Source organism: Dermacentor albipictus, chromosome 3 (assembly GCF_038994185.2).
Source record: "Dermacentor albipictus isolate Rhodes 1998 colony chromosome 3, USDA_Dalb.pri_finalv2, whole genome shotgun sequence".
In the NCBI taxonomy this organism is placed as follows: domain Eukaryota; kingdom Metazoa; phylum Arthropoda; class Arachnida; order Ixodida; family Ixodidae; genus Dermacentor; species Dermacentor albipictus.
This window is the reverse complement of record NC_091823.1, coordinates 115,520,757-115,540,063: the sequence shown is the minus strand read 5'-3', so window position 1 is coordinate 115,540,063 and position 19,307 is coordinate 115,520,757. Positions and strand designations below refer to the sequence as shown.

At 45.3% G+C, this 19,307-nt stretch overlaps 1 protein-coding gene across 1 annotated transcript in view; it reads right to left on the bottom strand.

Moving 5' to 3' along the window:
* LOC135916904 (cell adhesion molecule Dscam1-like) overlaps positions 1–19,307 on the bottom strand; it is a 257,332-nt gene that overhangs the window by 13,709 nt on the left and 224,316 nt on the right. The window contains exons 19-25 of the mRNA XM_065450351.2: positions 17,373–17,634; positions 16,503–16,601; positions 13,920–14,108; positions 7,537–7,830; positions 2,671–2,862; positions 1,958–2,253; positions 909–975 (exon numbers count right to left, since the gene is read on the bottom strand). Of these exons, the coding sequence (XP_065306423.1) occupies positions 909–975; positions 1,958–2,253; positions 2,671–2,862; positions 7,537–7,830; positions 13,920–14,108; positions 16,503–16,601; positions 17,373–17,634 (1,399 nt within the window). The remainder of the gene's footprint in view (positions 1–908; positions 976–1,957; positions 2,254–2,670; positions 2,863–7,536; positions 7,831–13,919; positions 14,109–16,502; positions 16,602–17,372; positions 17,635–19,307) is intronic.

Genomic DNA, 19,307 nt, shown 5'->3' with positions numbered 1-19,307 from the left:
TGATGCGGCGCTGCCATGGTTGTGCGCGTTATTGTGGAATTTCAAGTAGATTTCAACTGGACGAAGCAGCGTTTGGAGCAGGAACCTTGCAGGAACCGTGTAGACGGTCGCGTACATATCGGGTAATGGCATACAGGTAGTGTGGCAGGTTGAGACACTTATCTCGTATTTATTTGTGAGAGTTGTGCTAAAAAGCCTGCAGAGAGCTTTGCGATGCATAGCACGTTTGCAGTTATAAAACGACCACCATAAGAAAATAATGTGTAGACACAAAATAATATTTATATTTAAATTATGCGTTATGTTTTTCTTCGTGTACTTCGTTAATGATACGAGCGCGGTACCACCTTAATTATGTCCAAGTTGGCTGGGTCGTGGGCGGTGACTAATTGTAAGGATAGCCGTGTGCCAGCAGGGCGCCACAGCCCGCGAAAGTGGGGAGAAAGAACGAAGTGCGATACGGCTCACCCCGGAAGGGCCCAAGCTTCGCGCCATTCAACGCCATTACATGCGTTGGCTGTACGCAGCCCTGTCATTGGTGGCCCTGAGTACCACTCTCAGGACCATATCTAGTACACACACTAAATACCGAAGAAAGTGGATGGGGAAACGGAAGCGCTGCTGCTAACTGGCAAGAGCATCACAGGCGTCAAGCGATCTGGGTTCCCTTCCCACATGTGACAAGCTTTTTTTTTCTCGTATGCTGCACTTTTCTCTTTACTTCATCGTTCTTACATCCCGATTTAGAAAAAAAAAGAAATAATTTACCCTACGATGTCATTGTCTGTTGGCTTCGTTTGAACTTGCGTAAGAAAAATTGTGCCCCTTGGTTCTACTTGTCTTTAGGTGAGTAAATGCACTTTGAAGATTGTCCGCGCTGGCAATAATCGTCAGCTGGCGATTCTCACCTATAGAATTCTGCTGCTTGTTTTTGCGTAACGCGTGCTTGAGAATGCCATTTGACCGGCGTGGTTTCTGGAATGGACAGAAAAGATGCAAGCTTTAGACGCTCTGTACACACGAACTTGGACTGCAGCACCACTGTAATAGCAAGGTGTGGTTTAATATGAAGCAATGCAGGCTGCAATATTTCACATGACTGTGTGGGTTGTAACATTTTTATTGCAAGGTGCAGTTTGGGCAGCTCATTACCTAGATGAGGGAGAATAAATATTCGTAAATGCGGTTGAGGGGTAGTTCTGTTTCGGCAACTTAATGCGACAAGCTGCAAGATTAAATGGCGCGAGAAGGCCATGACTAAGAAGACGTACACACTGGACAGTGCCTAACCTGAGTTTTTCTTCGCAAATATACTTTCACTTATCCAACAGTAAATGTTCTTCTAGGGATCGTGTGTTTGACATGTTTATGGTTGAAAGCAGCTTGAAAATTTACAAAGGAGATTGAAATATTTGTCCGGGTTTCGTCAAGCGGTAAGAGTGGCAACAGAGCAATAAGATTTGATCTGTCACCCATAATTCTAAAGTGAAGCTTTCTTCACATTAACCATACCTGAAGAACAGGTACGTGTCACTGTGAGAAAAAAGGTACATAATTCACTATTGCAGCTAAATCTATATCGCACTCATACCTGTATACACAGTCACTCCCATTCGTTCTTCGACATGCATCATACATTGGCTTCGTTCACGTGACATCGCTGCAAAGAGGTCTGACACTGCCGATTTGGCTGATTTGTTGTTTACATTTCGGCATAGCTTGTGAACGGTACAGTGCATACTGCAGACATTAACGTTGTGACCTTTGTAGGGTTTAAACGTAAGCATTGCATGATAACACCTGTTACATAGGCTAAAAGTATGCGAAATTGTAAGCATCAGATTTAGTGTACTGGAGATAACTTCTTCCCTAAAGCTTCGTTTCCGTTACGTTCCAACGTTCCAACATGCCCATTGTATCTGAATACATTTTTTTTTAATTGGAACATGCCACTCACGCAGCCACCCCGCTGATGCTGGGGCGCGTCGTAAGCCTGCACGACAGTCCTCGCTGAAGAGTAGGGAGACGCAGTAACCGCAGCCTTTGCCATAGCGTGCAGACAGGCGTCGTCTGCGCTGTCCCCGCCATTCTGGCCACGTGAGATGTCTGCCAGCTTGGAGGACATGCAGGGTGACGAGTAGTAATACTTGCGGCCCTCGGTGTCAGCTCCACCACTCTCGAAGGTCGCGTGAGACTTCTCCAGTTCGGACATGGTGATGGAGTCCATCTTGCCACCCTCGCCGAATCGCACATCTGGGCGAAGGGGAAAGTGAAAGGCGCGTGAACTTCGCGAAGGCATGAACAATGCCCGGCCCACGTTATGTGTGCAGATATCTGTCCCGCAGCATCCTTCACTGGTGCTGTCACATTGACAGAGCCTGAAAATGTTCACGCCACCGAAAACATTTGCAGGAACGCCTACAAACTACAATAGTATGCGGAAGCCTATACACTCTGCAGCCAAGCTTATGGTGACAGCAAATCAACAAGCAGAGCTTACTATCATTAGTAAAGATTAGTACGTGCCACTGTGACACAAAAGGAACATAATGCTGAACTGTAGCTAGACCTGCGTCATTAGTAGCGGCGTTGCTATCATGTTGCACATAGTCGGCGTTAAGAGTATCGCTTGTCAACAAGAAGGAAGGCGTGCAAGGGAATTCACTTCACCTTCATATGCGCCAATGGCCGAAGGTGGCGATGGGGGAGACCTCCTTCTACAGATGAGCACAATGATGGCCACAGTGACGGCCGTGAGAACAACGAGGGAGCAGCAAACAGGAATGATGATGGACAAGCTGCGGTACCGATGAGCGCTGCTCTTTCGGCCGACCTCCGATATTTTGTCCGGCTCCAAAGGGTCTGCGCACAGGAAAGGCAGGCCATGTACAAACTCTACATGTTCTACATGTCATGCTTGCTTAATAAAAGCGCACTACAGAAAGACAGCAAATTAGTTTGGATGATAAATATGTTCTTTTATTTAGAAATTATAATTCGATTATTAAAGCAATGAATTAAGGTCAAGATTATTTTCTTTAACTTTGGTACGGAACCACAGCTCCTGTACGATATATTTATGTGATGGATCTCAAAGCATTCTTCGTACATGGGCCTGTGAGGGCGTAGTGAAGGTTCTTCAAACATGCAAAGTTCATTCCTTCGCTCCTTTAAAATACAATGCAGTTCATTTTTCCTAATAAAAAATGTGGCAGGATTCATATCACGCTCGCTGTTGACGGTAATGTGTTTAGCGTTTAATCGATATGTCGGTAAATCAAAGTTGTCCGTGCTGACATTCTTTCGTTTCAAAGTTTTTTTTTTTGTTTCCTCGCGTATTTCTCTTGTGTGCCGTGTCTGCTTACGGCGACACTCATCTGTTCGCCATTCGATATTCTACCAATTTATCATTGCTAAACATTTCTCACCAATGTGTCTTTAGCACAGTGACTCTCAACAAACGACCCGCCATTGCTTTCAGATAAAGGTTTAGTCCATCAATCCATCTATCAAGCTTTGCTACCACTCGACCCACCAAAAAAGCATAAAGCATCGATACGCGTCCCATGCCTCCCCTCTCCCATGAGAGAGGAAGAGGATATTTCACAGTACCGCACACGTTCATATACCAGCACATGAACGAGGATGCATCAGCCTAATAATATTTCTCATTAACATTGTAAAAGTGACAAAGCTTATCAATACGACAGGTATGCAATAAAAAATATACAGCAGAACCGATTTTACGATGACCGTCGATGGTAATGCGGTTGCATTCAAGCAATATAGCGTTTCACCATAATATTGAAGTCAGGTTTATTTAATATCTGTCCTCATTCCCAGATTTCCGTTCCTTTACTTGGTTGTATGCAATATACACTATCTGTCGTACGGTATCATTTTGCTACGACACACACTTGCCATGGTCGCGAATGATCATGACGGCGACTGCATCACGACAACGGAATGGCGTTGACGCAACCACACAGGTGGTATGACGATGACAATCAGACGACGAGTGTGAAATTATGAAGATGGTAAAACGATGACGGCGTGATGACGTTCGCATGAGGACAAAAAAATTATATTATGGGGTTTTACGTGCCAAAACCACGATCTGATTACGAGGCATGCCGTAGTGGGAGACTCCGGAAATTTGGACCACATGGGGTTCTTTAACCTTCACCTTAACCTAAGTACACCGGTGTTTTCGCTTTTCGCCCCCGTCGCAATGCGGCCGCCATGGTCGCAATTCGATCCCGCACCCTCGTGCTGAGCAGCCCAACGCCATAGCCAATAAGCAACCACGGCGGGTCCACGCGCGTGAGGACAATGGGATAACAATGAGTGCACGGAGACAATGGCACAGGCACGTAAATAAGGGGGGGGGGGGTGAGGGGGCGGGGCGGCCCGGGTCTCCCTCCCCCAAAATTAAGACGCATACCCCCCCCCCCTCCCTCCTCACCCACGCCACCTCTTCTCACATATATTCCTAAAGCGCCGCCAAATCAATGTTGAGACTTGACAGCTATTCGGCGGTCAACATATTGTTGCCTTTTTCCGTCCTTGAGGATGGCGTAGCTATCGGCGTCTCCTAGGATGGGAAGTTTCCTCATGAATTCGGTGCCCGCACGATTAACTCGAGATGCATTCAGTTGTCACCGTCTATTCAACGGTCACGCGCATCGTTGTTGCTTCGTTAGTTCAACCTTCTTCGTTTACACTCATCCAGGGGCCAGGAAAGGGATTCAGTTCGTGGTCAGCTGGTCTGTATGCACGTGGAACGAGTTGCGGCCAGAGAAAATGCCACTTGCATTTACCTTTCCCTTTTGTTTCTTTATTTCTTCAGTGACGGCTCACCGCGACGCTGGAAGATCCTCGGAACCCGTGATATGGGTTAGATAAGGTGGAAAATAAAATAATGCGAGACAACGTCCATCACCAAACCCTGTAATAACCCTTAAACTCAAAAGCAATATGACTGTCACCCGTTAACTCGTCTGGGTTTTCCTTAATTGTACAGCTCCTTTCGTGCAAGATTGCCAACTGGAAACAAGAGCCGCAAGGATTTGAGAAATTAAGCGATCTACTAAGGGAGGGAGCCAAGGCAACAGCCAAACAGGAAGGAAAAGCGAAAATTAACAAATTTAGCCATTTTTATGAAAATATTTATGGATCAACAAAAATGAAGTAAAGAAAACGCCGCCGGAAGTGGAGGACAATTCCGTGTGTTCTGAATGACACTTCTACAGTTCTCACGTGAGCCGCATAACGTAGCCACTTCTCTGCTGTGCTTATGTAGTTGTTTTTTAACCTTCCGCGGTGGGCGCAGTTCGTCTAGAATCGCAGCTTCCTGCGCCATACGCGGTTGTACGCGACTGGCGGCCACGCATCGTTACGTAACTTCCCAAATAACAATACGAGTCGCTTGTGGCACTTGTTAGAGCAGTAAGCGAGTGATCCAAAAGAACTGTGATTCTTCCGCACATATATATTTCTGTATAATTCTTCGAGAGCTAATTCAAAAAACGCTACTATAGTCGCGAATACAAATTAAGTGTGCAATGAAGTCCCGCCCACGCCCTCATAACCTCCAGCCACTGTTCCTCCACGAGGCTGCAAATAATTCGTACTTCAAGCTCTTTCTGTTACCCAAATAAAGCGGTAACTACAAAAACAAAATTATTAGCACGTAATTTTATACCTTTTCCCTCGTCTATTATAGTGGAATGGTGAATACCTAATTTTTTATTGAACTGAAATAACATGCTTCCTTCGCTACAACTATTTGTTGTCAAGTTTCACTTCAGTTGGCAGGGAAGTTTCATGAGTAAAATGGGTGCAGCAGTGAAATGAACTGCACCGCAGACTTTTGAAGACTCCATACATTTTATCCACGTCTGTTGCACACCTCATTGCTTCTGCCTCTGAAAAGACTCTTCAAGAACAGCAGACGCTCCAGAGGTATCAAGTACGACGCCATTTTGAAGAGGCCGCATGACGACGATTTTGTTTGCTTCTGCGATTGGCTGGCGGAGTAACCTAACTCCGCGCGGTCCGTGTGCCGTTGCTGCCAACTGCTGTTTCTTTAAATTCTGTTCTACTAAAGCAATCTTTATTTTACACTTTCGCTTGTTTACTTGCTCTTGACAGTGTTCTTTCTGCGCTTCTTTCCTACGCAAGTCCGTTTGACGTGGTTCTTTGTTTGCCAAGTAAAGGAGAGGTGTATCGCACAGGCGTACGTGTAAAATACACCTTATTTCATTTCTCTTTTATGGATTTACGGGTTTTTATGGCGAATGGTGGGCGTTATTCACATTTGTACTAGTAAAGGTACACCCCCCCCCCCCTCATTTGTATAGAAAAGTTACCTTGGGTTGCCCCCCCCCCCCCCCCGAAAAATATCCTGAGTACGTGCCTGCAATGGCATGACCACGACGATGTGATTGACCACGACGATGTGATTGATTACGACGATGACGAAGCTTGGATGACGCCGACAGCCCGACAATGACGGTATGACACCGGCTTCTTGACAGTGACCGTTATGACTGTTAGCAGTGACAACGTCAAAATGATGACGGCTAGGCATCGAGGACATATCCTCGATTCAATGACGAGAGCGTGATTACGACAGAATAAGGAAGAAGCGATGACGTCGATAAAACGATGAAGGTGGTGTGATGACGACGACAGTGTGACGCCGATTGTGTGACGAACACGACACGACGAGACTTAGATGGCGAGATTAGAATGACGACGACGGGTTGGTTGAGTGCGGTACGGTGATGAGGCCCTATTTGCAGAGGACTCGCAGGCGTTCTGAACTGGGGCATCAGGCGAATTACTGGCAGCTGCGCGCACGGTCACACTTCAGCTTAATGGGTGTGAAGCCATAACGAAATCCGCCTCGTGACCTAAAAAATGCTTGGTTACATCTATTTGTTCGAAATTATTGCTTAGCTACAAGATCTTAATTTCATGAGCTTCTATGAAAATATAAAGGGGCATTATGATTACTTCGTTATATTCATTCTTTCGTTCTAAGCCGTTTTGCTATAACGAGGTTCGACTTATATCACGACTTCTGTTAGCCACCGAGGTTTACAGAACTACTGTCTTAACTAGCTACGATGATATGCGGACAGCAAGTATTCCGCTCACTCAGAACTTGCCTTGTGTTTTTCTTTCTTGGTCCTTGTTCTTCCTTCACTTTTCCCAAAAGATTGGTTTCATGCTGCTAAACAAACAGGTGTGATACTTCCTTAACGTGTCTCATATTTCCGTGTTCGCCGCTTTCAACAACAACCATTGGTAATAAATATATTGAAAAATTGGCCACCTCTGTTAACCTTAACTGCCGAGGAAACTTACGTCATTAGAGTCCGCAGAAAATATAATTTTTGCCCACATGAAGCTTGACGACAGCACCACCACACTCCGTGACGTCATGTCGCAAAGCTTCTTCGTATGCATCCAGAATCGAAGCACTGGCTAGCCCGCGGCTCCGAGCCGACGCTGTTGCTTTCCACTCACCTCCGGCCGTTGTGAGAGTGGCAACGGTGTACTCGGTCCTGGTGGAGCCCGCGCTGTTGTAGGCGACTACGAGCAGCTGGTACCAGGTACCAGGCACGAGGTCGACGATAAGCGCGACGTCACGGTCAGGCAGCACCCTCGAACTCAGCAGTGTCCAGTCCGCCTCGTCGCGGGGTCGGTACTGGACGAAGAAATGGCTGATGGGGCAACCTCCATCGTTCCACGCGGCGAGCACCAGGCCCAGGTAAGTCCTGTTTGTCACCACGGCCGCCTTGGCCGAGGGGGCCTGAGGCACTGCAAGCGTAAACAGTAAAGGCTGGTTCTTAAGGGTGACACGGTGGTGGACGTCTCTGTTGATAGATTGTTTAATCTGCACAAACGTAGACGACGTAGTCCTTTTTGTGTCACAGTAAGTTCATTTTGTGTAGAAGGTACATACTAGGAATGTGTGTGTGTTTAAAGGGACACTAAAGTGAAAAATGATTTCTTCTGCATCAGTAAATTACCGTTCTACAACACCAAAAACACCACTCTTACAATGATAAGACGTTTGGTAAGCCAGAAAAAGGGCAAGAACAAAATACGGGTGGCGACGCCTACTTAAGGTCCCGCACCTGGGGGCTGTGACGTCCTGGATATTGATGGCAGCTTCTAGGGCCTACTAATTATATATAGCGGTACAGATTGACTACATTGTGTTCTAAAGGAACTAAATATTAAACATGGCAAGTTTAGGGAACCTGTATTCAGCCAACGCGGCCCAAATGCGAAAACATTGTTTGGAATCCCTGACGTCACGCTGACGTACCGGCGCTGGGGTTTCGGCGCGAAATTCAAATACTGATACTTGGACCTTCATTTTCTCATCTAATAATCAAACTATTTCTTTTAAATGACTGCCTGCAGGGTTCTCAAACAATGCTTGATTAGTTTAAACTGATTCATTGTTTCGCTTTAGTGTCCCTTTAAGGGGTCGCCAAGAATATTGCAGTACAATGAGAAAAAGTGTCCTTTCCCAGCTTTGCTGGATCATATCCGTGTTCTTTTCCGTAGCTTGACATTCCCTTCCACAGGACACCGTGCGGATGCGCCTGAAACCTTCCGCGAAAGTAGGAGAGCAATAGGCACTCATTGCCTCCTAGGTTTCCTTCGCTTCCCAGGAATGATGGAGTCCAATGCTGGTTAGTCACGTAATCTGGCTAGAGCAGACAGATTTATTGTAATGTTGCCTATGGTGAAAACGCAAGGACATCATGGCAGGAGGAAAGCTAATGCACATACCTGATCGGCCAATTCGTTAGCATATGGAACATAAGCTTTTAAACGTTTCCTCTCGCCTTTACTTGTAAAAGTCGAAAATTAGAATCATTAAATTTAACTAAACAAGCAGGACAAGCAAACGCCTTCTAGATACAGTCCTAATCTAGCGTCAGCTGTCTAGAGCTGGTCCGCAATTATCTTAGAAAGAATATTGAACTGATGCTGGAATCTTTCCAGACATCAGTCAAGTCTAAAGAAACTTACATGAAGACAATTAGAAACTTTGAATACAGTCTCTCTGCCGGCTGCCGTTCCGGCCGGCCGCTCAATGACGGTATTTTTTACATTGCTTAACTAACACGATGTTTCGTGCTTTATCGTCCCTTATTTATTAAACTCAATAGTATATACATTGGGCCGGCTCACCACTGACACAATTTCCCCGAAATAAATCTATCCTATTGATGCATCGAAAGCGACGTCCGCTTCGATATGATATGTGACATCCGACATCAATGTTTGAAGCCGTGCCCGATGCCTGTGTTCACCCGAATGAACCAGATGGAGGCCAAGGCAAAACGCATTGGTGCACTTCACAGCTAGAACTGCGAAATAAGGTTACATTGCTGCCCAGAGAAGGTCTAAATGCCTACCGTACAGTGGACATGATACTGAAGATTATACTTCACTAACGCGGTGTGTGTCGCACAATGCGAGCACAGTGTCGAACCTAAACTTATTTTCAGCCCCGATTTTCGCTCCGATTCAGCGAAAACGGTTAAGTTCTCATTCAACTACGGAGTGAAAAAAGAATGTTTCAAACCAGTTCGAATCGGTTCCAACTGGTTCAAGTTGATTTGCATAAGTGAAAGACAGTAATAGAAAAACAGCGTGACCTTATCTTGTACAAAAGTTCGAGACTGCTGCTGTGCTGTTCGGAAAGATAACGTGCATGAGCGGACTTAGGCTTGAGGCCGGACGTTGTAGTTGCAAAAGAACTATACACATCCAACATCAATGCTGGAATGCTGGAACCGAAGTTTCAGTAAGAGATGAGGATATTTCTATTGAGAAACCGCAGACAGTCCTCTAACCGGCTGCTTTTCTCTCCAGAGGGAAAGCGAAGTGCAGAAAACGATGCATGTCTGTATTCAGAATACGCAGTATACATGGTATCCCAACTATCGTGCACCAATATTTTAAAATATGCAAACACCACGTAGCTGGACAGAACCAAGGTAACCTTGTTTGCCGTGACATGAAGAACCTTGTTTGCCGTGACATGAAGATAGGTTTTTCTTTTGCATACCACCTAGTTACATAATTAGTCTTAATCAAGTATTCAACTACTCAATTATTATAATGAGATGAAAAGTATCAATCTCAAAATTCTAGACCAACATCAAAAACTCCCGATACAGCTTTCTGTTGCTCAATACGTGCTACATAAAATATTTTTTCGGAGAATGAAAGAAGTACGCGAACACACGCAAAATTGAGGCGCAACTGGCCGCTCGAGGCACTTTGCGTTTACTCGAGGGCTTCTTTCACGCTCGGAAAAACACTTTTATGTAACTCGTATTGAGCAACAGAGAAATGTATCGCGAATTTTGCTAGTTGCTCTACAATTTCCGCATTGGCACTTTTCACCTAAGTAAAATATTTGAGAAATTAATTGATTAATAAAGAATAGTTATGTAGTTAGGCGGAATGCAAAAAGTAATCTGAGTATCTCCAAGCGACGCCAAACAAGATTACCTTGGTTCTGTCCAGCTACGTGGCATTTGTGTATATTTAAATCTTGGTGCATGATAGTTGGGACACTCTGCAGAAGTCCATTATACGCGCGATCAAGTCCGAAGCGCCCATTCACAGCCTTGAATCTAAGCCGGTGTTAACGAAAAATTGTGAGGGCATTAATTGCTCGCTTCGTTGATATCATGACCGACTGAGGGCCCAGCAACATTTTCTTGTTGGACGAACTGTTGTTCATTGGCCCTTACCAAGTGGTCAATGCCTGCCGTTCGTAGTCATGCTAAGGACAAGAAACAGGTATGTGCTTCGCTGTCCCAGGGCAGGCACTTTGCACGCATCACAGTCTGACGAGCCCGCGTGTCGAATGCGATGAAAATACTCTCGCGTAAAGGGATCACGTGGTCTTAGCCAGTGGAGCAGGGTCGCATGACTACATTGAATTGCCCACGGAGTTGAAAATGCCCCCTGGGGATCGAGCCTACAACGTGATGTTTGTTGCAATTTTTGTCGTCGTCGTCATCGTTTTTGTTGTTCTTGTTGTTGTTGTGCCCAATGTTTTGCTGGTGCTATTCGCATAGCCTCGATGAACAAAAAAAAAATCGTAGTTCAGCCTTGAGAATGGCGTGGTGGAAAGCATGTCGTCTGATAAAAGCATCTCTACTGTTGTGTCAGCAAAATAATTCCCGTATACAATACGGTGTCCAAAGTGAAGTTCCGCAACGTCTACAGTAAAAAAAAAAGTAAGAGAGTTGCCTCACAATGCAAGTTTGACTTCAATCAATCAGGAAAACAGGCTGGCTTCAAGAACATATATCCTACAATGAATCACAACCACGTCATAAATCAGGTAATTGAGAAATATGCGGAGTACAGTCAACCTCTCTCTATGGCTGTCTTAGATTATGAAAACACATTTGATTCAGTAGAGATACCAACATTCATGAAGGCATTGCGTAATCAAGGAGTACAGGAGGCATACGTGAATATCATAGGAAATACCTATAAATATTTCACCTCCACCTTGGTTCTCAGCAAGAAAACTAGACAATTAGCTATCGAGAGAGGGGTCAGGCAAGGAGACACAATCTCTCCAATGCTATTCATTGCATGCTTAAAGGAAGTATTCACTCTGTTAGACTGGAAAGGCTTAGGACGGAGGATCAATTTGAATATCTCAGCAAGCTTCGGTTTGTAGATGACACAGTTCTGTTCAACACTTGGTATGAATTGCAACGAATTACTGAGAATCTTAACCAAGAAAGTGTAAAAGCAGTGTTGAATATTAGTGTGCAGAAGACAACGGCAATTTTCAATAGCCTTGCAAGGGAACAATAAATAATGATCACCAGTCAGTACCTAGAGTCTCTGGAGAAGTACGTTTATCTAGGTTAAATACTCACAGATGATCCTCATCTTGAGAAGGAAATTTACAGAACAAAAATGGGTTGGAGAGCACATGGCAGGCATTACCCAATCGTGACCACTGTCGTTCAAAAGAAAAGTACAGAATCATTGCTTTCTACCAGTGCTAACATATGGGGCAGCAACTTGGAGGTTACCAGAGAAGCTGAAGAACAATTTAAGGACCGCGGAAAGAGCAATGGAAGGAAAAATGTTAGGCGTAACATTAAGAGACAGAAAGAGAGCCGTGTACACCACTCAGGGATAGTCGATGTGCTATTTGACATGAACAGAAAAAAAAATAGAGCTAGGCAGGCCGTGTAATGCGTAGGGCAGATACCCGGCGGACGATTAGAGTTACAGAATAAGGGCGAAGAGAAGGAAAGCGCAGTCGAGGATGGCAGAAAATCAGGTGGGGTGATGAAATTATGCAGTTTGTAGGCGCACGTTGGAATCAGCTAACGCAAGCCAGTGGTAATTTCACTTCGTAGGGAGAGACCTTCGGCCTGCAGTGGACATAAAATTGCAATTACAATTTTGCAATTTTGCAATTACGCTCCTTTTGCCAACATTTCTTGCTCACAAAACAGGCAATATGAATAGTTGTTGATGCCGTGTCTACAAAACTATGCGTTTCCCTGTGACCTCTCCAAAGCTTATACAATTTGGAAAGCACAGAACGACAGAAAGCTGAGCTAGTTGGTAAGGATTCATTATGCAAAAAAAGAAAAGGTGAGGCGATGAGGTGAAGCACTGTGCGAGGTGTTCGACATTGGCTGTTCGCCCAATGATGAAAGTACAAAGATCTGCGCCAGCGCAATGAGCGGTAACTGAGCAGCTTTCACGGGCCAGTGTTAATTAATTAAATTATGGGTTATACGTGTCAAAACCACTTTGGGATTATGAGGCACGCCATAGAGGAGGACTTTGGAAATTTTGACCACCTGGGGTTCTTTAACGTGCACCTAAATCTAAGCACACGGGTATTTTCCCATCTCGCCCTCATCGAAATGCGACCGCCGTGGTCGGGATTCGATCCCGCGACATTGAGCTTAGCAGCCCAGCAGCTACTAAGCAATCCCGGCGGGTGTGCAAGTGCTTGTGATTTGCTCAAATGCGGAAGACCTGAAAAAATAGTTCGAAACTCCGTGGTGGGTTATGTCTAATTTTTGCAGTTATATAAGATGTTGTGATGATTTGTGATCCACAGCCTAAACTAATGCGGATGATGAAAACGCAGAGTGGCTTTTTGGAGGAACACTGTTACTTGCGCATGCTTTTACCTACGTAGTTTTCACTTCATTGCCACAGAGAGTTGTACGCGAGTATAGTGAAGCATTTGCAAGGGATGGGGTCGGCAGTGACCGGAGGTCTGTCTGCGGGGGCTGCTGTGCATCGCGTCCACGCGTCACCCGCGCGCTCCCTCTCGCGATCTCCTGATTAACAAGCCAGTCGCGTCACACTTCGCTCCGTTTGCAACCTGCCGTACGAGACACATTGTCCGCGCCAGTCAATATATCGCGAAATGAAAACGTGCGCAGAGATGCACTCAAACTTCGCATTTTTGTAGCCGCGAAGGGCGTGAGTTTCTGTTAAAATTATGCTGCTATTTGTGTTCTTGCATGCCTTAGATAAAAATAACTAATAACTATGTGCATCACATAAGAAATTTACAGTGTGTAATACTGATATATTATGCGTTTCCATGTCCAACTTTTATAACAATTTACATTGGACACTTTGTTAAGAGCGTACGTACAGTTGGTTCAAATTTTTGGTTACAAAAGTTAATCAACACGTGCTATCAGTGACGTTATGCGCAGTGTAGTCACGAGAACGAGAACGCCCAGCGGCGAGAAGGTGACCACTGTGGGTCTCCTAGCTCAAATCTCGCGCCCTCACGGCTCGTCTCGCGTTTCGCCACCTATAGGCTCACCGTGCGGTGCGAGATTCAGAGAAAGCCCAACCTGTGCCTTCGGTCATCGCGTGCAGCAGCTCCTCGGGCTCGCTCCGTCCATGGTGGTTGAAGCACAGCACGGAGAATGTGTAGGCGCTACCGCACTCTAGGCCCTCGAAGAGGTAACTCCGCTTGTCGGGGCCCAGGGACACCTCCTTCCACTCGACGGAATCGTGAAGGCGGCAGCGAGCCACGTAGCCTGCATTACACAGTAAGGCACGTAATGAGACAGAGAGAGAGAGAGAGAGAGAGAGAGAAAGTGAGAGAGAAATTGAGGAATTGAATGGAAAACGCAGCGAGACCAACCGGAGCAGAAGCGCTTCCGGTTTGCTACTCTGAACTGTGGGAAGGTTAATGAAAAAAAAAACAAGACGAAAAGTATAGCAGAGAAAGAGAGGAAACATGCGAAAGAAAAAAAAAATATAGTGGGGCTAAGAGAACGGCCGGCGAGAGTCAAAGTCTGTCTAATACGCTTCTCGAACGTAAAAAACTCCAATCGTGCCTTGAGCGAGATCTGGTGTTACGACGTTATAGGCCGGCATTCCAGGGCTGTATGCTCTGGAGGTATACAAAAACTTTACCTGCCACATAATTACACTGGGGTTAAAAAGTGCTGGGGATGGCAGGATAAATTTTGTATAACGGCAGCTTCACTGTTCCTACCTTGCCGTGAATTGGGCAGCAACTATGGCAATTGTTAGTAAAGGTGTAAGCATTTCTATGCCTACACAACGAAGAAACCTGTCCAGCTGTCACGTAAGACGAATCGCTATAAAGAAGATAATGTATTAAAAAATTCTAAAAGGAAAACATTGTCGGTGGTGAGTTCCGAGCATTCGACCCCACGCTCTGAAGTCTAGTGTCTTACCTACTGGGCTAAACACTCACTATTTTTTGTCTTTATTGCATAGAATTATGAGTAGTGTCCATGCCAAGATTAGTTACATTAGATTAAGACACGTATAAAAATGGACTGCGTAGCATGTGGGCTAAACACCTACATTTGCAGAAGGCGAATATATCTGAACCATACGAATGTGTTTTACTTGCGCTACAAAACAAATGTTAAAGGACAGCTTCTACGAATGCTTTGTTGAAAGATATGGTGGTGGTGGAATAAAAGCCATCTCTAGGAACCCAAGAAGAGCCGTCTTGGAGCAATGTACACATCAGGAAAATGACGATTTTGCGAAAATTTAATGTCATACATGGCACATTCGCAGTGCGTTTTGTTGGTCGCGGGATGCGCCCTCCGTTGGGACGTTCCTTCATGGACCGAAATACCACTGACCTCTGAGGCCTCATGTCTGTAACGTCACCTGTATATTCATATACATGAATATACAGGTGCTTTATTTTAGAGTTAACAGGATTTTTAAGAATCATCTGTGGCACATTGAATGAATCTACTCATTCAGCCATATAGCATGAAGAGGCGGAATCACTCGCCCATGTAATCAAAATGCATAATGAACAAGTAGAACATATATACAAATCAGCTTTTTAAAGTAATTTCTTAAGGCATATACTACAATTAAGGACTGCAGCAAGGTAATTCTTAAGGTGCATTCACTCGGAACCAATTTTGTCTATAGCCCTTAACTTGAGATTAGCGCAATCAAAAGTGCGGTCGAAAAGCCCGATTGTTCTGCTTACCTTTGTAATAAAACACCTTTCTTTAAGTACTGAAGCACAAAAATAACTGGACAGCCAGCGTATTCTGCCACAAGATTCATAGACGCATACTTCAGAACTGGTGTCATCCTCAGCATTTATTCGAAATTGAAATGCTCTGTGACTGCAGGCTACAATTCAGTAATTGCAGTATGTGCCGTAAGGCCATTAGTTTTAAAGGCTATCAGCAACATTATGGCCATCTGTCAATCATGCATTTTTATTGCTCGTGCAAAAAGCGTCTGCTGCATTTCATTTAGTGCCTGGTTACTCTTTGTTCGATTACTTTGTTCGAACGACGTTGCTTCTTTGTCGTTCAGTATCGTCGGTAATGTCAAGTTATCCGAACTGGGCGGGTCACAAACAAAAGTGTATCTGCCGGGCAGAAAAGTCCAAACACACTGTTCACAGCTCCCGAGCAATGCGTCATTAGGCTGCAGACTCCTGTCCGCACAGCAGGTGCACAGTTTTTGGCAGCCAGCGCTGTGTGTATGTCTTTTTTCGTTTGTCCCTGTCTTTCGCGCGGTTATTATTTCAAACACGATCTACCAACGTGACCAAGCCTATACCCTTCATAGCTGCTAAATTGCTTTTCAAGCATCCTTTAAAAAAACTTGAACTAATCTCCCGCCGAACTTCAGTCATCGGCAAGCTCTTCTAGTGCAAAAAAAAAGACACTCCTATAACATGCACTCAAAAGCAACAACGGTTTGCCTGCACGGTGACCTGTCATCCAGGAAGCAAACCTACGCCATTGCACACATTTTTCCTGCTGTCAGTTAGGGTGTTCTGGAAATCTAATATACGCTCTCTCATAACCCTTATCTCGTGGCATTGTATCATGCTTTCCTAGGTAAAATGCACCCCAATTTCATGACTGCTGGGAACTTCTTGGCTTCGTTCAGAATAAGCAGCTCACCATCGACGACCTCAATTTCTTCGTCCTGTGGCGTCCAGGCTAGCTCTATGGACTCCGTAGTCCTCGTTGTCACAATGACGCTAGGGGGTGGAGGTGGGTCTGCGTACACCGATAGAGTCGACGCACTGTTATTACTTCGTAAACAATAGGAGTGGCAAGCTGTAAAAAGCAGCAAGAATTATTAAATACTAACGGTACTGCTAACATGCTTGCTTTTTATTCAACACATGTTACTTTGTTAGTACGCTAGAACAACTTCCCAGGCTAACAGCATCGTTGTCCAGCTTGGCTAGCTCCAGAAAAGAAAAAAAAGAAAAAGGTATGGCAGACTTTAATCAAGGTAGACACTAATCTAGGGAGTTCTTTTCTTCTGACTTAGGTGCCGCTGTATGTAATGCTCAGTTATAAATAACATCTCACAGGAAAATCTAAACGGTGATGATAATAGTATGTTTCAGATTATAAAATGTGATAAAAAAATCACACTAATGTTAGAAAGACAGAATAATGCATACTTTTTTGCGGCTTTGCATGCAACACACATATTTGTACGAACAACCACAAGCATGATTTGGTATACAGAAAACTGGTTCGTGCAAGATGTAATAATGTGGTGTCACAGGATCTAGACCGCAACCACTAAAAAAATAAGAAACGATATGAATCTGAAGAACAGCACCTGCGATCACAAGAAATTGCACCATCATATACGACATCAACGTAATCGCCAAAAAAGCAACGCAAAAGAAGTAGGTCAGCAATTTCTTGTGTTGCACCACCCGATTGCGTGACAGATGCACTGTGTTCGTGTAACGAGCCACTCGAGTGTAAAAGAAAAACAAGTCAGGGTTGCGCAATTGTCCCACTGACCGTGCTCGTGCGTGTGCACGCGAATCTCGTCGGACAAAGGACCCGCGCCTTTGTCGTTGTACGCCTGCACCACGACCGCGTAGGCCGTGGCACGTTGCAGGTCGTCCACCACGCAGCGCGAGACTGCGCCGCCAGCGGCCACGTGCGAAGACGTCGAAGGGACGGTGACGGTCTTGAAGACGTAAGGCTCGGTGGAGCCGTGGACGCGGTAGCCAACGTAGTAGCCTTGGATTTCACCGTATTGGAGGTGCGCCGGCGGAGGCTGCAAAGAGAGCGCGCAATCCGCTTCGAGCAACAGGACGTATATATGTTGTTCTATCGGATTAACATTTAGAAGAAGAGACAGTAAGAATTGCATTGAATTCTGAGGTATTAGGTGCCGATACTGCGGCTTGATTACAAAGCGCGCAGTCGCCCGGATTACTTTTGACCACCAGGGCATCTTTCACATGCCCCGATGCGTTAGATGCGTTTTAGCATAACTTGAGGCAGAGTGGAAGAAAGCACATTGACAACAGAAGGGAACGAAGACACAGCGCTACTAACAACTGTTCGTTCTAACAACTAAACACAATTTCTTTCCCTTCTGTTGTCGTCGTGACTTTTTGCGCTTTGCCTCTAGGTAGGCAGTACGAACTAGCCCACCAGTCTGTTCTCTTGAGGGCTTTTTCATTTCGCCTCAATATAAATGCGGCCGGCGCGGCCGGTATTCGATCCCGCGACCTCGTACGTCGCAGTGCAACACTATAGCCGCTAAGGCACCGTGGCGGGTGACATTGACTGCATTTTAATGTAAAAAATGCAGAGAGGTCGAACGGAGGAGCTTTGTTTTTTTTACCTGCTACATAGCGTAGGAAAGAGGAAGAAAGTGAAGGAGGAAGAAAGGGAGTTAAAATGACGATCATAACTAACTATGTACACGTGCTATTACCAAACGTGTTCTGCGCACAGCACACCACCCAGGTTCCAATGTGCAGGCGGCTGCCATGTACTTCCAAAGGCCGATGTCAGTTTTAAAAAATGCCAAGCACTCTTTTGTTGCTCGCAAAGCACTTTGCGTTGTCGCCAAACATCACTACAATCTTCTACCCCTAAAGGAGATTGTCGTCCACACCAGACAATGTGGCGTTAAGCACCCGTTTACAAAAACTCCCAGGACACTTAAGCTTCGTCTTTAAGAGTGGAACGCGACAGCATTCAAAGATCCCTGACTGCTTCCCACGCTTCCCAGTAACTGCCCCTTATGTAACCGTAATGGTTACCGGGAACCGCTGGCTGCGAGAACTATGCACGATGCCGAGCTTTCTGGTAGAAACCCGGCCTCTTGCGTGTGCCAATCTGCTGTTATTGTTTCGCACTTTTAATATTTCACTCTGAGAAGATTTAACATAAAAGGCATGGGCTGTCTGTGTTTTTCTTTCAGGACATTTGTTTGTGGGCTGTCATTCTCAAAATTTCTAGGAATACCAGTGTAAAGAATTCCAGGGAAAATACGGGGAATGCGGGAGATGGAAATTCAAGACGATGAGCAAACCGAGAACAAAGTGAAAGCAGGAGCTAACGTTTCAACAGGTGGACTTGTCTTCTTCAAGGCAAGTCCCAATAGAATGTAAGACAGCGTCTGAGCAATTTTAGTGATAGAATAAGAACGTCAGTGCCGTATGGAATGTATACGGCAATTTTCGCTCGCAGGACGGCCGACGCTAGACGCTGGCACCCGGTTTTCTACGACACGGCGCCCTCAACGCTGTTCCATTAAAATTGTACTCCAAGCCACAGACGGGCTTGAAGGGCGCAGTCACGCCATGGGATGTGGGACGGAATACGAAGCTGTGGTACACCCGACCCCCTTGTTAACGTGCAATTTGGTGTCATGCAAGAGATAGCGCTTGCACAATTTAAGACATTGGCTACTTTTGGCGTACACGTGTATAC